The 24631-nt window shown below is 36.2% G+C and overlaps 1 protein-coding gene across 2 annotated transcripts; it reads right to left on the bottom strand.

Moving 5' to 3' along the window:
- Positions 1 to 7136: 7136 nt before the first annotated feature.
- Positions 7137 to 22749, bottom strand: LOC105614844 (killer cell lectin-like receptor subfamily I member 1). Of its 2 annotated transcripts, none has more exons than XM_042247535.2 (7): positions 22304 to 22749; positions 18566 to 18843; positions 14865 to 14963; positions 14653 to 14721; positions 12018 to 12169; positions 11542 to 11645; positions 7137 to 10521 (listed from the first exon to the last, which is right to left on the bottom strand). In XM_042247535.2, the coding sequence occupies exons 2-7, from the start codon at positions 18777 to 18779 to the stop codon at positions 10410 to 10412; spliced, it is 750 nt and encodes a 249-aa protein (XP_042103469.1). In that variant the 5' UTR covers positions 18780 to 18843; positions 22304 to 22749; the 3' UTR covers positions 7137 to 10409. The 2 variants fall into 2 exon arrangements, with proteins under 2 accessions (XP_042103469.1, XP_042103470.1); XM_042247536.2 differs by lacking the exon at positions 22304 to 22749 and adding an exon at positions 21208 to 21349.
- Positions 22750 to 24631: the final 1882 nt, after the last annotated feature.

Below are 24631 nucleotides of genomic sequence, written 5' to 3'. Positions count from 1 at the left end.
GGAAACGGCAACCCACTCCATTATTCTTGTCTGGAGAATCTCATGGATAGAGGAGCCTGGCAGGCCAGTCTATGGGGTCCCAAAAACAGTCGGACACAACTCAGTGACTAAACAGCAACACAATATTTCTTTTCAGGTCTGAAAATTCTTAGCCCTGTAACAAAATGTATTTTAATAATGAATATTTTCTTTTTCAATAAGCATCTCTAAGTAAATGAATTTCCAGTAATAAGATTTTCTCCAACTGATAAATCAATACAGCTGATTTTTGTTAATTAAATCTCCAATTTTACTGGGTTCTAAGGAAGGAATGAAGCTAAAGCTGAAACTCCAGTGCTTTGGCCACCTCATGAAAAGAGTTGACTCATTGGAAAAGACTTTGATGCTGGGAGGGATTGGGGGCAGGAGGAGAAGGGGACGACAGAGGATGAGATGGCTGGATGGCATCACTGACTCGATGGACATGAGTTTGAGTGAACTCTGGGAGATGGTGATGGACAGGGAGGCCTGGAGTGCTGTGATTCATGGGGTCACAAAGAGTCGGACACGACTGAGTGACTGAACTGAACTGAAACTGAACTGAACATAGTAAATAAAAGGCATGCAAAAATTTGCTCTACATTTATGAGAGAATAGAACACTTTGCAATTTTATTCTGAACTTAGACTGGCATATACTATTCTTTTACATTTTTGGACTTTATTATTAATCTTTGAAAATTCTAAACTTTTCCCAAACTTCCCAAGTTCACACACTCCTAGGAACTGAAATGCCAGTGTCTACAATAGTGGGTCAGAGGTTTTTTTCTAGAATATAGCTAGATTTTAAGCCACATATTTTTAAAACTTTGCTAGCCCAAACTTTCAGGAATGTAGTCTTGTATTTTCTATTTCTTTCTCAGTGAATCTGTAGTTGATTTTGTACTTCAAAGACCTTCGCTTACCTAAGGCAACAGGAATTTTGACAAATCTGTTTTCAAAAAACTGGAATCAAAACAAAGATCTAAACATTAGACTCAGAAAAAAATTTAAATATTCAGTAAAGTAAGTAAGCAGCTTTTTTATATACTAATATTCTAGAAATCTTATCCTTGCATGTAAATTTCAAGTTTATGAAATATAATTCTTTGGTCTATACTATTTAAAAACCCAAATACTTTTAAAATACATCATTTTCAACCAGAAAAAAAGGAGGGAGGTAATCCGCTCTATATGGACTTAATATACACACACTGTTTACAATGTTTGGTAAAACAATTACACTCTTAAAGAAGCCATCCCTTGGTGGAACAAGATTTTCAATATTTGCAAGATTCGTAAAGTCACTTTTAGTCATTAACTTGCAATTAGGTTCAAAATTCTCACTGGCATATTTAATTGTAATACCAAAGTTTACATTTGATAACTCATAATACCAAATTTTACATTTGTACATGTGAATGTAATCCATTAATTCAGGGGTATTAATATAATTTCTAGTATTAATAAAAAGGTAACTGAATTTTGATACAATCCATATTAATATAATTCCTATGCCTTAAACTTGCCTTCACATATGTATGAATAGACAGGTTTTGTTTACTTTTAAGTATGAAAGCATAGTCTTTCCCTTTTCTAGAGTATCTGTGAATATCTTAAGACTAGTCTCACTTTCTTCACTAATGTCTTCTTCACTTTATTCCCCTGAAAATGTCCTCATTTCACCCACTTTGTAGTATTTCCTTTGTTAAGATACGTTAATATGTTTACAAGGAAAAAGCCATTGTTTCAGCCACATAACGAACAGCACCTCCACCCATGTTGACCTCACAGGCTGAGTGCCATCTCCCCTGGAAGCCACAGTGTCCACCACAGCCTCGGCCGAGCTAGAGCTTCCTGCACAGCTACAGGTGTGAGCAGAGTCGACTGCTGCACACTTCACCCACTCACATGCAGTCATCTTTCTGTGTTCTGTTACCAGTTTGTATGTGCATTTAATTCTATTGGTCATATCTCACTTGTACTTGCTTCCTGAGTGTAGGAGTTACACCACCTCTCATTTCAATTTTTCATCGCATCTTAGAGCCAACCAATATCTTTTTTTGGTGTGGTATTACTTGACAGAGCATATAGAAAATAGTGTATCTTTGAAATTGTCCTGTCTTATCTGAAATATACTTAATCTTCTTTCATTTGTTTAATATTAAGTATTACACACATATACACACAAAATTTCCACACATACTACATTTTTGTCAGGGCTATTTTATATACTCTTAACGTGCTCCAGGTACCCCTTACCCTTCTTTCTACCCTGCCTTGTAATGTTTGTGTTTTTTTTTTTCTATCCCTTGATAACATCAGTAAGCAATTTCTATACAGAAATTACAGTCCTGTCAATCTGCTATGCATTTTATTGATAAAGAGTAATTATACTGTGGAAAAGGCATTTTATAATAGTAATAATGGAGAAACACCTTTAACCAAGAGAAAGAGAACATTTAGATCGTTAAGTTGATTCTCAAAGCAAAAATATAATGATATCTGGATGACCCAAAGCCTTTCTTGACTTCTTTATTTAAATATCCAATTCTTTGACACTACAAAATACCCTTCACTGCTTTATTTTGCTTATTAGCGTTCATGATCACTTATTATACAGAATTTACTTCTTCACTGTCTTTGTCATTTTTCCACTTTAATGTCAGTCCATGTGGACAGTGGCTTTTCTTTGTTTTGTCCATTTATGTAGCCTCAGACCCTCGAAGAGTGATGGACATAATGGAGATGCTCAGTAAATATTTGTTGCTGTGCTGTGCTAAGTTGCTTCAGTCATGTCCGACTCTTTGCAACCCTACAGACTGTAGTAAATCAATGAATAAAAACTATAATCTTCAAGCTTAGTTATATCTTAAATTTGGTTAAGACTGCAAGAAAGAGTACACTAGGTGCCGTCTGTTTGGACATTTGCACCTGTATAGTATCTCCAGTACAGCTCCTATTAATACTTCATTAAAATGGCTGTAGAGAAATTAGGAAAATGTAGAGAAGTAGTTCCTAATACAAAGCTTCCCTGATGGTTCAGTGGTAAAGAATCCACTTGACAATGCAGGAGATGTGGGTTTGATCCTTAGGTTGGGAAGATCCCCAGGAAAAGGAAATGGTGACCAACTCCTATGCTCTTGCTTGGAAAATCTCATGGATAGAGGAGCCTGGTAAGCTACAGTCTATGGGGCCATAGAGAGTTGGACATGACTTAGCAACTAAACAACAGTTACTAACACCCACAGCCAATGCTGCCTTCTTCCATCTGGGTTTCCCTGATAGCTGAGTTTGTACAGAATCTGCCTGCAATACAGGAGACCTCAGCTCGATTCCTGAGTGGGGAAGATGCCCTGGAGAAGGGGAAACCTACCCACTCCAGTATTTTTGGGCTTCCCTTATGGCTCAGCTGATAAAGGATACGCCTGCAGTGCTGGAGACCTGGGTTCAATCCCTGAGTTGGGAAGATCCCCTGGAAAAGGGAAAGGCTACCTGCTCCAATATTCTGACCTAGAGAATTCCATGGACTGTATAGTTCACAGGATTGCAAAGATTCAGACATGACTGAGCGACTTAAACTTATTCCCATCTGCCAAACAGTCAGCTCCTAGAGCGAGATTGTCACATAAGAGGAACATGTCATGCATTCACTGCCAGCATCAGAGCTGTGGTCAGAGAATTTGCCCAGGAAGAGTGACAGGCCATAATGCAGAATTCCAAATTCCTTCTCCCAGGAATGGAAGACTGTGGGAGATAGTGTATAAACAGCCCTCAAAGATGTTCACATCCTCATTTCTGAACCTGTGAATATGTTACCTTGTATGTCATGTCCCTGGTGACTCAGATGGTAAAGAATCTGCCTGCAATGGGGAGATCCAGGTTTGATCCCTAGGTCAGAAAGATACTCTGGAGAAGGGAATGGCTATGTATTCCAATATATTTGCTGGGAAAATCTTTGGACAGAGGAGCCTGGCGGGCTACAGTCCATGAGGTCACAAGAGTCAGACACAAATGAGTGACTAACTTATGTTATATTCCCAGTGAGGTATTTAACTGTTTAAACCTATTTCATGTGCAGGCTGTATATTGTCACTCTGCTAATTTAACTTATATGTAGAATACATCATGAGAAATGCTGGGCTGGAAGAAGCACAAGCTGGAATCAAGATTGCTGGGAGAAATATCAATAACCTCACATATGCAGATGACACCACCCTCATGGCAGAAAGTGGAGAGGAACTAAAAAGCCTCTTGATGAAAGTGAAAGAGGAGAGTGAAAAAGTTGGCTTAAAGCTCAACATTCAGAAAACTAAGATGATGGCATCTGGTCCCATCATTTCATGGGAAATAGATGGGGAAACAGTGTCAGACTTTATTTTGGGGGGCTCCAAAATCACTGCAGATGGTGACTGCAGCCAGGAAATTAAAAGACGCTTACTCCTTGGAAGGAAAGTTATGACCAACCTAGACAGCATATTAAAAACAGAGACATTACTTTGTCAACAAAGGTCTGTCTAGTTAAGGCTACGGTTTTTCCAGTGATCTTGTATGGATGTGAGAGTTGGACTATAAAGAAAGCTGATCACCAAAGAATTGATGCTTTTGAACTGTGGTGTTGGAAAAGACTCTTGAGAGTCCCTTGGGCTGCAAGGAGATCCAACCAGTCCATCGTAAAGGGGATCAGTCCTGGGTGTTCATTGGAAGGACTGATGTTGAAGTTGAAACTCCAGTACTTTGACCACCTGATGCAAAGAGCTGACTCATTGGAAAAGACTCTGATGCTGGGAAAGATTGAGGGCAGGAGGAGATGGGGATGACGGAGGATGAGCTGGTTGGATGGCATCACAGACTCGATGGACATGGGTTTGGGTGGACTCCGGGAGTTGGTGATGGACAGGGAGGCCTGGTGGGCTGCTGTTCATGGGGTCGCAGAGTCAGACATGACTGAGTGACTAAACTGAACTGAATTATAAACAAAGTTTTGCTTCTTTTTTTTTTTATTTAAATAATCTTCTTGTAGATTGTTCCATGTCAGCATATAAAGAGCTATCTCACTTTTTGTAAACAATTGCAAGTATTCCAATAAAATTTAACTGCTTACTTGATAAAATATTCTCAGAGAAATGTTAACCTGTCTCATTGGGATTATATTTTTTTCTTTTCCCTTTTATTCCTTCTGATTTTTGCTTTATGCATCTTCATTTCTTTGCTGTTAAGGTAGCTAATGGTTTATGATGTCTATCTCCTTTGTGAATTGTACCTTTTATTATTAAAAATATTTACCTTTGTTTCATTTAAAATAAATAAGTTTTTAAAACTTTAACTGCTTATTTCAATGGATATTCAATTTTGTCCCAGAATTTGGTAATTATAGAAAAATTCTCCAATAAATAGTATGATATACTGTATCATTTGCCGTAGAGCATATCTATAATATAAATCTCCTGCAGTGCTATTTCTGTGTCAAAAATATGTAAATTAAGTTTTGATAGATATTTAGTGTTTAATAGAACTTGTGCACTTACTATCCCCAAATAGCATCATTCAAAAGTACCTGCTTCCCTACATCTTTACCAACAAAGTGTTTTATGAATCTGTTTGATTTTGCCAATAAAGCCTTTACCAATGGAAAGAGTTGTCTTGAGTCATTTAAATTTACAGTTTCCTATTATTTGTGACACCATGTATCTCTTTTTGGTATTTCTTTTATTTAAACTATCTGTTCATGTCATTGTGGGTTAATAACATGAACATAATTTTGAGCAGAAAATGATACAAAATAGTTTATTCTATAAAATTCTATAAATTTATACAGTACCTCTAATCTCTGCTGTTATAAATTAGGGCAGAATTTATTTTAGAGAGGATTATACCTAGGATTATACCTAGAAGTTATAATAATGGGAATGAATAATAGTTACCATGGTGAGAAGTCATTCTTAGAGACAATGTCCAAGAGGCATTTCTCAAGTGCTTGTAATATTGTTTAACACATTTATTGACCAGGGGATTTTTGCAGACACTATGGCAACCCACTCCAGTACTCTTGCCTGAAGAATTCCATGGATAGAGGAGCCTGGTGGGCTGCCATCTATGGGGTAGCACAGAGTCGGACACGACTGAAGTGACTTAGCAGCAGCGGCAGCAATGCTTGTGGATGGTGATTTGTTACATCGGTGAATATTGAAACATCTTCAGTCACTAAAGTTTCAGTAACAAAAGATATAGCAATATGTTTCTGGTCGAAACCTTGTTAATTATCTGGTCCTAGTTACTTGGGTGTTGTATTTGTTTCCTAGGGCTTCTGTAACAAAGTATCACAACTTGAGCTTCCTAAAAGAACAGAATATTTTTTTCCACAGCTCTATAAAGATAGTTCAAAATAAAGGTGTCAGCAGGCCTTACATATGAGCATATTCGATTAGGCTTCTCTCTAAAGAGAGAAGTGGCTTTAACTTGATCATATCCACCAAGACCTATTTCAAATAAGTTCATATTCTCAGGTCCTGGGGCATTAGGACCTTAACACATACATACATATGTTAGGATCTCAACATATAAATATGCAATAAGTATATTTATTTCGTGAAAATTAAACAAGCTCTACATTAATAGTCTGTGCAGCTTTCTGCGTGTTTTATTTACACTATGAATTTGGTTAATATAATAGATGATTCCATTTACATTAGGAAAAAATTTAAATACCTAGGAGTATCTGGAGTAAATACAAGAATATATTCACTATTTCTATGCACAAAATTATGAAGTTTACTGAAAATTATTAAAGAAGATGTAAATTACTAGTGATATCTCTTGCCAATTTATTGAAATATTTACTTACATTATAAATATGCAAATTCTGCCCAAAGTAATCTAAACACTTAGTGTAACTAAAACAAACACCCTATCATCGTTTATTCTAGACCTTAATCAATTATTTCTAAAAATTTATAGTAGGGCAAAGAGCCTAGAATAGACATATTATTCCTAAAAATGAAGAATGGTAAGAGAGAATTCGGCATGGTAAATACAAAGCTACATATTACAAAAGCAACCTTAATTTAGATACTTGATAATGAAATAAGTCAGACAGAGACAAATAAATACTACATGATATCACACACATATGGAATTTAATGAAATGTCAGACAAAAGACAAAAAAAAAATACTACATGATATCACATACATATGGAATCTGAAAAATCAAATTCAGAGAACAGAGAGAGAAGTGATTGTCACCAGCAACTGGGAGTGGACTGTGGAAATACTATTCAAAGGACATAAATTTCCAGTTATAAGATTAACAGGTTCTTGGGATCTAATGTACAGTATGATGAATAAGATAATAATATTGCAGTATATACATGGAAGTTGCTAATAAACTAGATCTTGAAAGTTTTCATCAAAAAAAAGAAATGTGTGTCTGTTATAGGACAGACATGCTAGGTAATGCACTGATGATAGTCATTTTGCAATAGAAAAGAGTCAGATCAACATGCTTGACTTACTCAATGTTGCATGTTGATTGTATCTCAGTAAAACTGTGGAATAAGGTCTTTGTGTCCATCAAACAGATACTACTTAAAAAGTGGGGAAAAGTGACAACATGGAAAAATGTTTGCTGCAAGTGTAACCAACAATATGGGGACAGCCCCACCTATCAGTGTCCCCTAGTAGTCATCCTATGCTGTCCACAGAGTCACCCCTGGAACATATGGCTCCGCTGACCAGAAGAGTCTGCTGCTGGCCCCACAGGACGTCTCTTACATAAGACCACCTCTCCAAGAGCAAGACACATGACCAAGCTACCTAATACAGGGAGATAATCAGAGAATTACAGACAATTGTAGAGACAAAATGTCCTAAATGAAAGAGCAAGGTAAAATCAGAGAAAAAGAAGGAAAGTGGATACGACCAATCTATCCAACAGAGTTCAGGAAAATGATTATAGAGACACTCAGTGAGCCCAGGAGAAGAAAGGATGAGCACAGTATTTTTAAAAAAGAGTTAGAAAATAACAGAATAAACACACAAAGCTGTAGAATTCAAGGAATCAACAACAGATTAGATGCCACAGATGAACAGTTCAGTAGTCTGGAAGAGAGAGTAGAGAAAAGCACTTAAGTTGAACAGAAAAGGAAAAAAGGAGAAAAGACTTTTAAAAATCGAGGACAGTTTAAGACACACATTATGCAATGTCAAGTGCACGAACAATTGCATCATACAGATCCCCAGTAAGAGATGGAGCAGAAAACTCACATGAAGAAACAGGAGCAGAAAACTTCCCTAACCCGAGAAACAAATATCCCTGTCTGGGAGGACAGACGGTACAAAAACATATGAACCCGAAGGGGTCCTCAAAGAAACACATTATAAGATAGTGGCAAAAATTAAAAACAAAAAGAGAATATTATTAATAAAATCATCAAGGGAAAAGCAACTGGTATTGTACAAGGGAGAGGCTTCCCTGGTAGCTCAGCTGGTAAAGAACCTGCCCGCATGCAGGAGACCTGGGTTTGGTCCCTGGGTCGGGAAGATCCCCTGGAGAAGGGAAAGGCTACCCACTCCAGTATTCTTGGTCTGGAGAATCCCCATGGACAGAGGAGCCTGGCAAGCTATGGTCCATGGGATCGCAAAGAGTTAGGCAAGACTGAGTGACAGCACAGCAAACTACAATGTACAAGGGAACTCCCACAAAACTATCATTTGGCTTTTCAACAGAAACTTTGCACGTCAAAAGATAAGAATGCTATATGCAAATTGAATAAGGGAAGTTCAGATCAACATGATGGAGTAAAAGAACATAAAGCTCACCTACTCCTTCACAACATGTCAAAAACACATCCACATGTGGAACAATTCTCACTGAAACTTAACTGGAAACTGGCAAAAGGACTCCTGTTTAACCAAGACTGTAAGAAAGATACACAAATAATCAAGTAGGAAGGGAAGAGAAGTGCTTGAGTCAGGACTGGAGTGGACTCAGAGGAAAAGGGAGATTATACGGATGGAGACCCACTCTTGGGATTGAATGGGTCAAGCCATGGATTGGGTGTCACAGTCTGGAGTCCTATGTGGGGGAGACAAGTACCTGGGACTGAGTGCAAGACTACTAAACCAGATGGAAGGGCTGTGGGAAGCCTGGGCTTTATTCTTAAGGAGTATGCATGAACATAGGCATTCTGGTTTGACTCCAAGACTGGACAGACAAAGGTTTATAAATCTTGCTATTTCTTGTTTTTCCATGAAACCTCACCAATGTGGTTTACCACTGTAAACCTCTTGAACAATCTTAAATGTCTATTTCATGCAAGAACCCTAACTGATATAAGTAGAAGCCCTTTTTAGTTTTATATCCTTAATTTTTACAATTTTTTTAGTTCATAAAGGATGTTTGCTAACTTTCTTACATACATAATTACTAATATGCGCTCTCATAAGGAGACTACTCACTCCCAAGGAATTTATGGGTGGTAAAGTTTCCTCACTTTGAGTGCATTTAAAATTTGGAAATGTAACTGAAGTATTTATTGTGCATGCATTAAAAAAAAAGTTTAAGTAATAACCAATAAAATTTTATAAAAGCAGCAACATATTTTATGCTCTTTAATTAATTAGGATTCACTAACAAGACTCTTGGTGAAAGTGAAAGAGGAGAGTGAAAAAGTTGGCTTAAAACTCAACATTCAGAAAACTAGGATCATGGCATCCGGTCCCATCACTCCATGGGAAATAGATGGGGAAACAGTGGAAACAGTGCCAGACTTTATTTTTTTAGGCTTCAAAATCACTGCAGATTGTGACTGCAGCCATGAAATTAAAAGATGCTTGCTCCTTGGAAGGAAAGTTATGACCAATCTAGATAGCATATTCAAAAGCAGAGACATTACTTTGCCAACAAAGGTCCATCTAGTCAAGGCTATGGTTTTTCCTGTGGTCATGTATGGATGTGAGAGCTGGACTGTGAAGAAGGCTGAGCACCGAAGAATTGATGCTTTTGAACTGTGATGTTGGAGAAGACTCTGTAGAGTCCCTTGGACTGCGAAGAGATCCAACCAGTCCATTCTGAAGGAGATCAACCCTGGGATTTCTTTGGAAGGAATGATGCTAAAGCTGAAACTCCAGTACTTTGGCCACCTCATGCGAATAGTTGACTCATTGGAAAAGACTAATGCTGGGAGGGATTGGGGGCAGGAGGAAAAGGGGACGACAGAGGATGAGATGGCTGGATGGCATCACTGACTTGATGGACGTGAATCTGAGTGAACTCCAGGAGTTGGTGATGGACAGGGAGGCCTGGCGTGCTGAGATTCATGGGGTTGCAAAGAGTCGGACTCCATTGAGTGACTGAACTGAACAGAACAACTTGTATTAGCAAAATTGAGCTGCTATACACTAAACTCACACACGTAACTTTTCCCAGATGAACAGTTAGCAGCATAAACAAAATTTCCATCAATATATGCACAACCATCTTTCTCCATTTTCAGGAATTCAAACCTGTAAAAAAAGTAAAGCAATAAAATCTTCAAATGCCAATTTTATTTTAAGCTTAAAATTAACAAAGCAAACAAAATGAGAAAGAATAAAAGAACAAATTAAACAAATAAAATAAGAACAAACCCCTGAAGATTGACAGAATTTAAACTAAGTTTAGCAGTTGATACTAAACAGTATCTAATCCTGTTTGTTTAAATAGAATTATAAGCCAAATGACAATTTAAAAGCCAAAGGGAATCAATCCTGAATATTCATTGGAAGAACTGATGCTGAAGCTGACGCTCCAATATTTTGGCCACCTGATGTGAAGAGCTGACCCACTGAAAAAGACCCTGACATGGGGAGAGATTAAGGGCAAGAGGAGAAGAGGGCGATAGAGGATGAGATGGTTGGATGGCAGCCCTGACCCAATGGACATGACTTTGAGCAAACCCAGAGAGTTAGTAAAGGATAGGGAAGACAGTCCATGGAGTCGCAGAATCGGAAATGACTTAGTGACTGGACAACAACAAAAGCAAACCACAAATGATAAAAAGTGAAGTGAAGTGAAGTCACTCAGTCGTGCCCGACTTTTTGCGACCCCATGGATAGTAGCCTGCACCAAGCTCCTCTGTCCATGGGATTTTCAAGGCAAGAGTACTGGAGTGGGTTGCCATTTCCTTCTCCAGGGAATATTCCCAACCCAGGGATCAAACCCAGGTCTCTCACATTGTAGATAGACGCTTACAAATGATAAAACTATGATAGAAATGTATAGAGTTATAAGCTTGCCTAAAACTATGCCCAAATTTCTCCCAAGAGTCCAGTAAAGTTAATAATGTAAAGGTTCTAAAGCTCAGATTATTTAGAAAGAACTGGCACTTTTCCCCCAATTAAATCCCACAGATTGATCCTCAAAAAACATAATGATTTCCTTTATCTTGGTTGCTCTTTCTGTTCCCTACACACATAATACACACACACAAAGAAAAACCCAGATATAATCTCAGAAAAGTTTAATTATCAAACCACTGTACATACAGGTTTTCAATCACTGTGGTGCCATCTTCCCATAACCAAGATTCACTTGTTTCATTGATTTTGAGACCTATCCATCCTTTTACTCCAAGCATTGATAAAATTTCCTATTTGGAAAAAATCATAAACCATAAATGTGTACATATTATAATTCACTCCTTTCTGACTCAAAGATTATTGATTAAATTTCTCCCAAGGGCTTGCACACATCCATTTAGTATTAATAAGAGTTTTTCTCAAGATATCTCATTTATTAATGTGCTTTTTTCCTAGAATTAAATGTTCAAAAAATGGAGTTTCCCTAATTTCTCCCTAATAAAACTGAGTCAAAGAAACAAAATATCATAGGCTTTGGAGAACTTCAGCTTTCCCAAATTATAGCATCAATCACTAATGTTTTCAAATGAAATATAGTTACAGTATAACAGCAACAACAACAAAAACAAACAAATAAACAAAAGCAGAAGTGTTTCCCCTACCAGCTCTCCCTTGATATCGATCTTTAGAAGGTGGGTATCTAGCTCTTCACAGGCAGCATGGCTCTCCATCCAGGTTTTGGTTTTACTCGAAAGATGATAATAACTACTTCCAAATCCAATCCAGTGAGTTGAACAACGGTCACAGGAACATTCTAGAAAGTAAAAATATATTTAATGTGTACTCTGTACAATAAGTCACTACTACTAACACAATTCCCATATCTTCCTGTCTGTTATACAGATGGATATTAGGTAGAAAGCAAAATAAGCGTTTTTTTGGTCACATTTCTGGGCAAGTTTTAAACAACACCATAGCTAACTTCAACAATACATGAACCATGAACTTCCAGATGTTCAAGCTGGTTTTAGAAAAGGCAGAGGAACCAGAGATCAAATTGCCAACATCCGCTGGATCATGGAAAAAGCAAGAGAGTTCCAGAAAAACATCTATTTCTGCTTTATTGACTACCAAAGCCTTTGACTCTTGGATCACAATAAAGTGTGGAAAATTCTGAAAGAGATGGTAATACCAGACCACCTGACCTGCCTCTTCAGAAACCTGTATGCAGGTCAGGAAGCAACAGTTAGAACTGGACATGGAACAACAGACTGGTTCCAAATAGGGAAAGGAGTACATCAAGGCTGTATATTGTCACCCTGCTTATTTAACTTCTATGCAGAGTACTTCATGAGAAAAGCTGGGCTGGAGGAAGCACAAGCTGGAATCAAGATTGCCAGGAGAAATACCAATAACCTCAGATATGCAGATGACACCACCCTTATGGCAGAAAGTGAAGAACTAAAGAGCCTGTTGATGTAGTCAAAGAGGAGAGTGAAAAACCTGGCTTAAAACTCGACATTCAGAAAACTAAAATCATGGATCTGGTCCCATCACTTGATAGCAAACAGATGGGGGAAAAGTGAAAACAGTGATAGACTTTACTTTTTGGGGCTCCAAAATCACTGCAGATGGTGACAGCAGGCATTAAATTAAAAGACGCTTGCTCCTTAGAAGAAAAGTTATGACCAACCTAGACAGCATATTAAAAAGCAGAAACATTACTTTGCCAACAAAGGTCTGTCTAGTCAAAGCTATGGTTTTTCCAGTAGTCTTGTATGGATGTGAGAGCTGGACTATAAAGAAAGCTGAGCACTGAAGAATTGATGCTTTTGAACTATGGTGTTGGAGAAGACTCTTGAGAGTCCCTTGGCCTGCAAGAAGATCCAACCAGTCCATCCTCAGGGAAATCAGTCCTGAATATTCATTGGAAGGACTGATGTTGAAGCTGAAACTCCAATGCTTTGGCCACCTTATTAGAATAACTGACTCATCTGAAAATACCCAGATGCTGGGAAAGATTGAAGGCAAGAGGAGAAGGGGATGACAGAGGATGAGATGGTTGGATGGCATCACCAACTCAGTGGACATGAGTTTAAGTGAACTCCAGGAGTTGGTGATGGACAGGGAGGCCTGGTGTGCTGATGTCCATGGGGTCACAAACAGTCAGACATGACTGAGCAACTGAACTGAACTGAATTTTCAAACCAGGTGAATGAAAGGAAAACAAAACACAAGCCATATAAATGGCTAATATTTGGCATTTATATATTTTATTTGTTCTAAGAGCCATCAAACAGGTTCAAAAACAATAACTGGTTATAACAGAAACTAGTAGCTGTGTTGTCTAGTCTCCTGTTTCTTGAATCTATTGGGATGTTCCCTTTTTATTCAGGCAACTTATTTTTAATAAAACTTGAAATTAGTTTTTTCTTCCATCTTTTTCATACTTTGACTTTTCTCCTTTCATAAATGTTTGTCTCTAATTTCTTAGAAAATGCTAATCTAAATTATTTTCATGTCATGCTTGAATTACTCCATTATTGTCATAATTTTTCTTTTCTTTTTAAATGCTTAGAAGGAATGCTCATGGGTAATGCTTTTGGTTGATATAGGAGCCCTACCCTTCTGTTTCTTTTGTGTGTGTGTGTGTGGAAAGACACTTTGTTTCTTGGCAAATGCATTGTTCTTGAAAATCCAACCCTGTCATGAAAATGCAATGATTTCCCCAAAAGGGTAACAGAGGCGGGAAATCCCAACTTACTGGAAAGACAGTCTCAATTAGGAATAGATATATCTTTTTCTTTATAAGTGCTGAATTTACTGATAAGGATTTGAGTAAACTTGCAATAAAGGCAACTTTCTATATTATGGCCACTGAATCTGGATGTACAATAAATACTAATGTAAAATATATATGCTTGTAATTTCAAAAATGGTAATCATCTCCATCAGAGAAAGTGAGAAAGAAAAATTGCTAAAGAGATACAACTCCCTGGCTTTTCACTTATTTTCTTTCTACTTTCTAGACATACTTCACCCATTTCTCACACCTTCACCTCAATATAATTTAAATCCCTTTTTTCTCCTAATAAGAATCAAATCACAAACAATACTCACACACATAACACTTTGAGTATTTTCACATTCTCCAATATTATCTTTCTTCTTTTGACCAATGTTAATTTTTCCTTAATAAAAAAATGACCATACTATAGATTTGTGGATGTCAGGAAAATAAACTCGTTAGCCCCAGTAATCAATATTAGAATTAGATTGAACAGAGAGAATACTCACCACTATTTTTAGAAGATAAAGTGAGAATAGCTGATATTTTTTGGTTTTGGTCTTCTCTGCTAGAAAATACTATGACAAAAATCATGATAGTAATTAGTTCTCTTTAGGATAAAATATGAAGACAATGTAAAAATTCAGTCCTGATTTCAAATCATTGAAACATGTTGCTGATATACTGATTGTAATAACAACAGTATTTCTCAATTACTTACAGTTTGCAAGCAAGACACGCAGTGTTATCATCAGGAGCACACACAAGATCCCTAGACTCCAAGCTAACACTTGCCACTTTGTAGATCGGTGGTGTGACACTAAAGGAAAGAGAAACAATGACAAAGCTTCATCGTTTCCCAGAAAACATCAAATATAAAACTGAACACCAAAATGTTTCATTCTCAGAGGGAAACATTCATTTTTGTTCATCCTGAATAAAACCATTTTTTAGCCACATTTGGAACTCTAATTTTTCCATACTCAAATTTCTTCCCTAATAGGTTCTTCTTGATCTCACTTCTTATCCTGCTTGAGGCTCCAGGTATGTCACCTGAACCACGTCCACCATCATCTTTGAGCCTCCTTTGCCTATGATTTTATAAATTATTAACTCTGAGCTCTCTGCAAATATACTTTCTTCTAGTAAACTCAGAAATGAAATACATCTAGATAGAGAAAATAATGTCTTGTGCTTAGTCGGTCAGTTGTGTCCAACTCTTTGGGAACCCATGGACTGTAGCCTGCCAGGCTCCTCTGTCCACGGGGATTCTCCAGGCAAAGAGAACCCCAATCTCCCATTGCAGGCAGATTCTTTACCATCTGAGCCACCAGGGAAGCCCAAGAATACTGAAGTGGGTAGACTATCCCTTCTCCAGGAGAACATCCCAAGCCAGAAATTGAACTGGGGTCTCCTGCATTGCACGTGGATTCTTTACCAGCTGAGCTACCAAGGAGCATGAAGTGAAGTCGCTCAGTCGTGTCTGACTCTTTGTGACCCGGTGGACTGTAGACTACCAGGCTCTTCTATCCATAGGATTCTCCAGGCAAGAATACTGGAGTGGGTTGCCATTTCCTTCTCCAGGAGATCTTCCTGATCCAGGGATCGAACCCAGGTCTCCCGCATTGGAGGCAGACGCTTTAACCTCTGCACCACCAGGGGAGCCACCAGGGAAGCCCCAACAGGGAGCATGCTGCTGCTAAGCCGCTTCAATCCTGTCTGACTCTGTGCGACCCCACAGACGGCAGCCCACCAGGCTCCCCCGTCCCTGGGATTGTCCAGGCAAGAGCACTGGAGTGGGTTGCCATTGCCTTCTGCAGTGCACGAAAGTGAGAAGTGAAAGTGAAGTCGCTCAGTCGTGTCCAACTCTTTGCGACCCCATGGACTGCAGCCCACCAGGCTCTTCTACCCATGGGATTTTCCAGGCGAGAGCACTGGAGTGGGGTGCCATTGCCTTCTATAGTGTTAAGCAAATAAAAATATTAATTATAAATTCCATTGGACATTAACATTCTTTTATTAGCCAATCAATCATTCAGTATATCAAAGGGGAAGTAACAAAATACATTATTATCTTTTGTCAAGAAAGAAATAGCTGTCATAAATTTTATAAAGATATATTTCACCAAGTTTTGTCTTCCCTTGTGGCTCAGACAGTAAAGAATCCCCCTGCAATGTGATAGACCCTGGGTTAAATTCCCTGGTTGGGAAGGTCCCCTGGAGAAGGGCATGGCAACCCACTCCATGGCAATACTTGCTTGGAGAATCCCCGTGGACAGAGGAGCCTGGTGGGCTGCAGTCCATGGGCTTGCAAAAAGTCGGACACAACTGAGCGAATAGGCACACACCTTCAGCATAATGTTAGAAAATGTTTCTGTCAAAAAGCGGCGTTGTACTTAAAATTGGAGGAAAATAAAAATTCATTATTCCTTAAAGTAGGAGAAGCATGGGGGATGGAGAGAGGGTGTCTTCAACTTGGAGAGGCAATCTCAGTAAACACTTTTAAATGACAGGAAGCTTGGAACTGAAATACAATCTAGCGGAGCTCAGTAAAGGAGGGAATGGAGATGGAGAGATAGTCTGTAGGATTAGAGGACTATTTTTTTTTTAACTTTAAGAACAACAGAAAATTTTGTAGGAACTTTGTTTAAAAAGTCATGATTATTTTGCTTGAAATATAAGGAAAGGATTGAAAAATGGAAGATGTGAGACTTTTGAGAGTCTGTCTCAGTAATCTCCGTGAAAACATATGAATCTCAGTCCAAGAGAGAAGCAGGTCAGCTTGAACACACTACTTGAGTATGAGGAGTCAAACTCTACTTTCAGATTTTGAGATTAAGCAATGAGGGAGCTAAACACTAAATTCAATCCTCTTAGTTTTGGTCAACTTCTGCCCCAAGTCCTCCAGATATTTTAAAAAAATAAAAATAAACTAAGCCTCAGAGAAGCTCTATCCAAACACCAAGATATCTCTCTTATTTTACCAATATAGTTGAGGCTATGAATTCCTTTAATTTGCCCCCTCCTATATGTGTATGTACGTGTATGTTTGTATATATTCATATATTCATACCCTGTTGTCATTGTCTTCTTTTTATTTCAGAAGATGAGCAATTACCCTACGATACAAGTCAAAACCTTTTACAGATCCTATTTATTCCATGCCACCCAGTCTCCCTTAGAGCATTTATTATCTAAGAGAAAATTATCTTTTTGTGCCCTTTTCTTCATCATCTCTTTTTTATAAACTTTATCTGATTAGTCTATACATGGGCTCAAATCCCTCAAAATCTAATATTTTGAGATAAGGGATTCCTTGTCTTGGCTCAGGTCTTCCACTTTTCATTGTCATTTCTCTTATGTTGTTATTATCAGTGAAAATTATAAAAATGCTTTCCAGACTCTTTTTATTCCTATACTAAACTTCTTTTGATCCCTTAACTTTCAGTTGTAGCTTGTAAGCTTTTCTCCATAATCAAACAAAAACCCCAACTGCAAAATCCAAGGAAATAACTTTCTACTTACACTTTATTAGACATCGTTTAATTTCTCCTCTCTGGATACGCATTTCATATGTACCTTTCTTGAGTCTTCCTCTGCTTAATTCTTACATGTTGCCTTTTGCTATGGTAGACTTTTCATTCACATCGTCTCTATTTGCAGTCCTGTCTACTCACATAAGCCTTACCTGCCCATTTCCATCTTATTTCTAGAGATTCAATCTTTCAAATCCCATTGCATTATGTATGTTGTCCTCTGAATCGATTAAGAAATGATTCAAATGCCATACATGATCTGACTTTTACTGGATTAAATATTTTTCTTAATGGTGGTTAAGATGTTTAGCTACGCAGTCACTTAAGTTAGGAACCTTGCTATCTTATTCTACTAATTTCTCACCTTTACCTCCAATATCCAAATGATTGTAGAGTCTTAAAAAACTTTACCTCCAAAACATTCTTTTTCTTTCTGTAGTCTGTCTCTCTGCTAATAGACTCTTGTTAGTTTTTTGAAGTTAAGTGATTATTGCTTCTTTACCTTTATAGGTACCATTTTGTCCAGAGGAGGCCCACAGTACAAATTCAAAAAATAATTGTGGAATGAGTCAGACTGAACTGAATTGAAGACTGGCATCAAGAATTATTTTTAAAATAATACACAAAAGAAGCAATAGAATTCATATAATAGTTCTTACAAGAAATGCAATTGTGTTGGAATTTGGATCAGTACAATTTTAGAAGAAATGAAAGTAGTGAAGGACTATTTAAGAGACGAACAATTCCGCAGTAATATCCTAAAATAATCAAGGACAGTCCTGAAGATAAATAAATAGTGTAATGTGGCAATTTAATAAAGATTTTGAGAGAAGTATTCTAAATGCAAGAACTGAGATCTAATGAATAACAAAATGTAATATTATACCTTTTCTTTTTTTTCTAAACCATTTTCTGTACTGAAAGAGAAAAAATCTGTGTGATTTCGGTTCCTTGTGTCTTGCTTGTTGTTCACTTGATATGACATTTCTCTCATTTGTTTTGGGTCTTCTTTGCTTCTGTTGAGATCTGGGAAATTTCAGTTCGGTGTGGGTTACCTCTTGCTTGTTTACAATACCTTTGTTTTGCATATTCTTAAACATTTTTTTTTTTTTCTGAAAAGACTTGGATTCCTTTAGTCAATCTTGATATCTTTCTCTTTAGTATCTATGCAATAGAAAAATGTGAGGAAAAGTGTTAAGTGGTCATTGCATCAGGTCAAACAGTGAAAAATTATTTCATTCTGATGTATAAGTAAACAGTTATAACATTAGAAGAGTAAAAAAGGCACCAAATGAGAGATTAAATCTCTCTCCCAACATTGCAATCCTTATTTAGAAGAATGATTTTATTTTCCTTTAATATGATTATACATTTCATTTCCTCTTTTAATCATTTTTTGAAAGGAGTAGATAAAGTATATACATATATGCTTCTCAATAGTTTTTATGTAATGAATAATGTTAATCATGTGTAGACTATGATTAAGGACATTAACAAAGAGCTTATTATTTAAATCTAATATTAAAGTTTTTTAATCTCAAATCAAGTTGACATAAAGATTGTTGTATCACTGAAATAATCCATTATTCAGAAGATTCTTAATATAGGAAAAACTCTTTCAGGAACTAGGTAAATCTTACAATTTGTAAAATAACAACTTATCTCTCAATCTGCCTGCCTACCATCTTTTTCCTGCTTAACCAAGTCATATGTACCTATCCATATACACAAACAAGCAGAAGCAAGCACATGGATCACCTAAATTAATGAGACAATGCCAATGAACCACCAGAAATGAACAAAAGAAATAAGGTAAAATATAAATTTTTTTAAAAATTATTGTTTTCAAATTCATTAGTAAAAAAAAAGGCTAATTGAAAGAATAAAATAACTTTTACCTGTGAAAACACTAGATAACTTAACAGATATTTTTGTATTAGCAAATTATTGTGAGTACAAAATTATTTACCAGTATTTACAAAACATAAAGTATGCAAGCTTTGACACAATTCTACTTTTAGCAATTTATCTTACAAATTTTTAAACATCCAAAGTTATACAACACAGTTTTTTTTTCCCTTATACTTTACTAAGCGTTAAGCTGGAAAACAGAAAACAAAGTTATTAGCAGATGTGTTTGTAATAAAGTGAGTTGTGAGATAAGTTAATATTTCACATTGATATATTGATTCTCTAGTACACCTTTAACTATTTAACATAAAAAATATTGATACATGAAGCAAAGTAATAGATTTGCAGTGATTAGTGTTAGGTACAGTTTGGGCAGGTTTGCATTGCTTTCCATTTTACTGAAAATTAAAGAACGTGTGATAAAAGCAACTTAAAGATGAAATTTTGAGAATTTAAAAATGTTGAAAATCAAATAATTTTATACATAGGGTATTTTCTACATTCATGGCTATTTTAAGAGTAAATTTCAGAAAAAAAATGGGATACAATTTTTTAATTAAAAAATTTTATACTTCCTTAAATTGTTTCCTGAAAGCTTTGCTCAATGATAGCAAAAATGATATTTAATTGAAGTATATATTGGTATTATAAGAATGCAGCTGTTTAAATATTTGATGCAATTAAACTACATTTTTTGTACTAGAGGAGGAAGAAAAATGACTATTTTTAAGAAAAAGTAATTAAATAAGTATGGTCTAAGAAAAGTTTAAAAGTGATATAATCACTGGAAGATGGACTATTGGTTCACACTGAAGCATTACACAGACTTAGATCACTAATTTCACTACAATACTGAAACAGATTTCAGATAAGTCAAAATGTTAAATGTAAGACATTAGATGATAAAGCTAATAAAGGATTAAAAGAAACTATAAGTAAATAGTTACAACTTTCTAATCTCACACAGACTAGGAAAATAATTAAGTTGAATTATAGAAATATCATTTTTATTACTAAAATTTTTGTCACCAATAATCACACTAAAAGATTTTTATTTCACCACTAACCAAAGAAATGTGAACATACTAATGATACACATTTTCACCAATAAAATCATTAAATTTAAGTCAAATGCAATCACATAGAGTTGTGACTGCAATGTGACTACAATGCGCAAGAAAACACATTTATTTACAGGGACTTCAGGTTAATCTAAATCTTTCCCTATGAAAATTAATTTGTTTTTATGTACCAAACCAAATAATGAAAACATCTACTGATCCAATAATTCAAAATAATGAGAAAATTATAGCTTTTTAAATAAATTTACTGGAAAAAAGAGCCCAGGTAGTTGAGAAAATGAAAAAAAAAAAAAAAAAAAACAAGAAAATTTCAAGTCAAAGAAACAAAAAAGTAAATAAATAAAAGAGATAGCTGGATTCCTACTCCATGCCATTGTTTATGAAATAAGCATGCAACATAATTTTACAAAAGCTAATTTTTTCCTAAACTATCATTTAACACATTCTGAGTTACTAGTTCAAATTAATGCTAATCATTACATACATTTTTTTAACTTCTTGAGAGAAGGAAATAAATGGAAGCAATCATACTCACTGACTTGAAGATAAATTTGTAGGAAAATCAGAGACTTAAAATAAGGTAAAATTGTTGTATGTTGGAATTAGTTATGTAGTAGATTATCTGGTATAAGAACCTCTAGAGAAGGCTCTAGGTTAAAAAGCACTCTAATACTGACATAAACTTTTGTTGTCCAAAACATATGTGAAAAACTCACAGGAAGTTTTCACATAACTGCCAATTTGTAGTTTTTACTCTCCCACAAAATAGTGACGAAGAAGTGAAAATGTTCCTTCAATACATCGTGACTTTGGGTACTCTGAACACTGTATCATAAATTACAGACTTTTTAGTTTAAAAGGTCTGCAAAAATATTACTTTAATGGCTGCTTAGTAAGAATATCCCTTTATCAAAGCTGAAGCTTAATCTAAAAGAAAAATGAGTTAAATTACATATTTTATTAGATGTTACATGGAACAAGAGTACCATGGGATATGTAGAAAAGTATGCAGATGTATCAGAATAGAAAGTATATTTTAGGCTTTACTGGCTAAATTACAATAGATAATTCTTAGTAACTATTTAGTGGTAGTTGCTATCACTACCCGGAACGAAGTTTATGTTGTGTTTATTACAACATGTAATATAGAGTAGTAGAGTTTGGCATGTTATAATTAATAGCTATGTAATTTGAAAGACTTCCATAGTCACCAACTTGTGGGTTAAAAAGACAACATATGATAAATTTCCAAGTGTGTCTCTGTTGTTAGTTTGTACCAGATGACTGAGAATCACAGTACTGATACCATCTTCCTTAAGTCACTCCCACTTACTTATGACTCTAACATTCCATTTCCCTCCTCTCATCATGGTTTATGTGCTCCTAGGCATTCTCGATATCGATTCGTGATAATGGATCACAGTCTTCTGATTGATTCATCAGTGTCCATGTGAACCAGCCAGTTACACCCTGGCCGCTCAGTTTTTCTTTCTCCCCATCCCCAAGTGACCTCCCCACTCTGCCTCAGCCAGGCCCTCCCATGGGAACATCTCGGTCCTTGTCATACCTTTAAGTGTTTCATATAAAAAAATGTCTTATTAAAACTTCCCACCCTTTACAAACACTCTTACCTTTCGAGATTCCTTATTCATCTTTCTCCAACATGAAAATGCTCTGATTTCATTGACATCTCCAGCCCTGTCTCCAACTTGATCTCATTCTACTCCATCAGTATATTTCTTTCTTCACCTTCTTTCAGGTCAACCTTGATTCTCTTCTCCCAATCACCAACTTTCTTGAACATATTTTGGTCCCACTGGTTCAATAAAACCATTATCCTATGTTTGAGATAAATTATCTGTTTCTGTCTGTCAACACCTGAGAAGCCAAGTGCTTTTAGAAGAGGTAAGATTTACTACAATACAAATTCTTTGTCACCAGCACCAAATTGCTTTAATGTTGCTAGGTGTCCTATTGCTTTCTTCAGGTCATTATTCTTTCACATTCTCTGCAACTGATTTTATCACACATTCTCCATTCTTAACAAATCTCTCTTCCACACCCTCTCTTTGTTCTCAGAAGATGACCTATATCACAGAAAAAGAAAAACTAACAGATTGCCTCATCTTTCTCTCTATACACACATGCATTTTATCTTCTCTCCTGTTCAACAGAGGTGTTTTTCTTCCTCTTCAACAAAGCCAATTTTAACTATATTTGAGTCTATCCACTCCACCACCCAAGAATCACACACTATTTATCACTCCACTTTCTATTTGAATATTCAATATTTTCTGAATATTATCCTTCACATCAGTTTAAAATTACACGTAATTTTTAACATCATTAGACCTCAAGCTCAATAAAAATACCATTTTTGCTCCTTATCCCTCTTAGAAAAATTCTCAAAGTGCCATTGCATTTCATTACTATTTATTATATTTTATTCTCGCTACTCAAGCCATTGCATTCTGACTCCTTACTAATGACTGCTTGGCATCAGCACACCTTTAGATCATAAGTGATCTCTGCTTCACTAAATGGATGCTTTATTTCTGTTTTAGTTGAACTTTCCATAGAATTCAACACCTTCACCACTCCTTTCTTCTTAACCATTTCTTTTTTTAAATTTTTTAAAAATGTAAATTTATTTATTTTAATTGGAGGCTAATTATTTTACAATATTGTATTGGTTTTGCCATACATCAACATGAATCCACCACAGGTATATACGTGTTCCCCATCCTGAACCCCCTTCCCTCCTCCCTCCCCGTACCATCCCTCTGGGTCATCTCAGTGCACCAGCTGCAAGCATCCAGTATCATGCATCAAACCTGGACTGGTGACCATTTCTTCTTTAGTCTATATTCTCTTGGTCTCTTCATCCACCATCCTTGTCTCAGTTACTACTTATCACATGTTTACACATGTGCACATGCTGAGAAGAGTTCTTCTTTAGGTTTCAGCTCACTTATTCCCTTGCCAGTTAGCACCTCCACAAATGCCCCTAATATTAAACACTAGAACTTCACACCTTAAAAATGAAAACAAAGTAAACATATCATCATCACACAGATGTTCCTACATTAGTAAAGGTCACCATTTTTCAACTTGTTGAAAGAGTGAGGAATCTGGAGTCTCCCTACTTATTCTCTGTATATCTATGTCAGTTATAAGATTTGGCCTATTTTAAATAAATTATTCTCAAATTGTCTGCCTCTGCTATGGCCTTGTTTTTGAAAGCTTCATACACTTCTATCTTTTTGCCCTTGTTACATCATTCCACTTTAATTAAATGAACCAGTTTTCCTAACATCACTGGGTCTTCACACATCCTAATATTCTTGCCTAAATCATTCTTTGTTCTTTTCTTTACCTAACTAACTGAAAAAAATTCAGATTGTAAAATACCTGTTTCAATCTATACTCCCTTAAAGCTCTTCAAGGAACTCTGACACTAGGTCAGTTACCTCTATAATATTTCTCATGTAAATAATGTAAAACATAATTTACATTTTTGAGGCAATAATTAACACTGAAACTTACGATAATTTCTACAGTTATTTGACTGATATATATTTTCTCCAACAATTCTAATTTCCACAGGGATATGTCCATTATTGTTTATCTTTTTAGGCCTTGACATATAGTAGACACCCAGACATGTTACTTAAATGGGTGAATCAGAAAATAAATTATAGAATACTCAACAAATTGTGCTTGAACAACTAGTTATATTTTTGGTAAAACTAAACTTAGCTCCCTATATCAGGCAAATGAAGTGCTAAATGTAGGTAATATGTATAAGGGAACAAAGGGCTTCCTAGGTGGCACTAATGGTAAAGGACCTGCCAGTCAATGAAGGAGACCTAAGAGATGTGGGCTTGATCCCTGGGTCTGTAAAATCCCCTGGAGGAGGAAATAGCAACCCGCTCCAGTATTCTTGCCTAGAAAATCCC

The sequence above is a fragment of the Ovis aries genome, chromosome 3 (genome assembly GCF_016772045.2).
Source record: "Ovis aries strain OAR_USU_Benz2616 breed Rambouillet chromosome 3, ARS-UI_Ramb_v3.0, whole genome shotgun sequence".
Lineage (NCBI taxonomy): Eukaryota > Metazoa > Chordata > Mammalia > Artiodactyla > Bovidae > Ovis > Ovis aries.
Note: the sequence above shows the minus strand (reverse complement) of the source record. Positions and strands in the feature narration are given on the sequence as shown.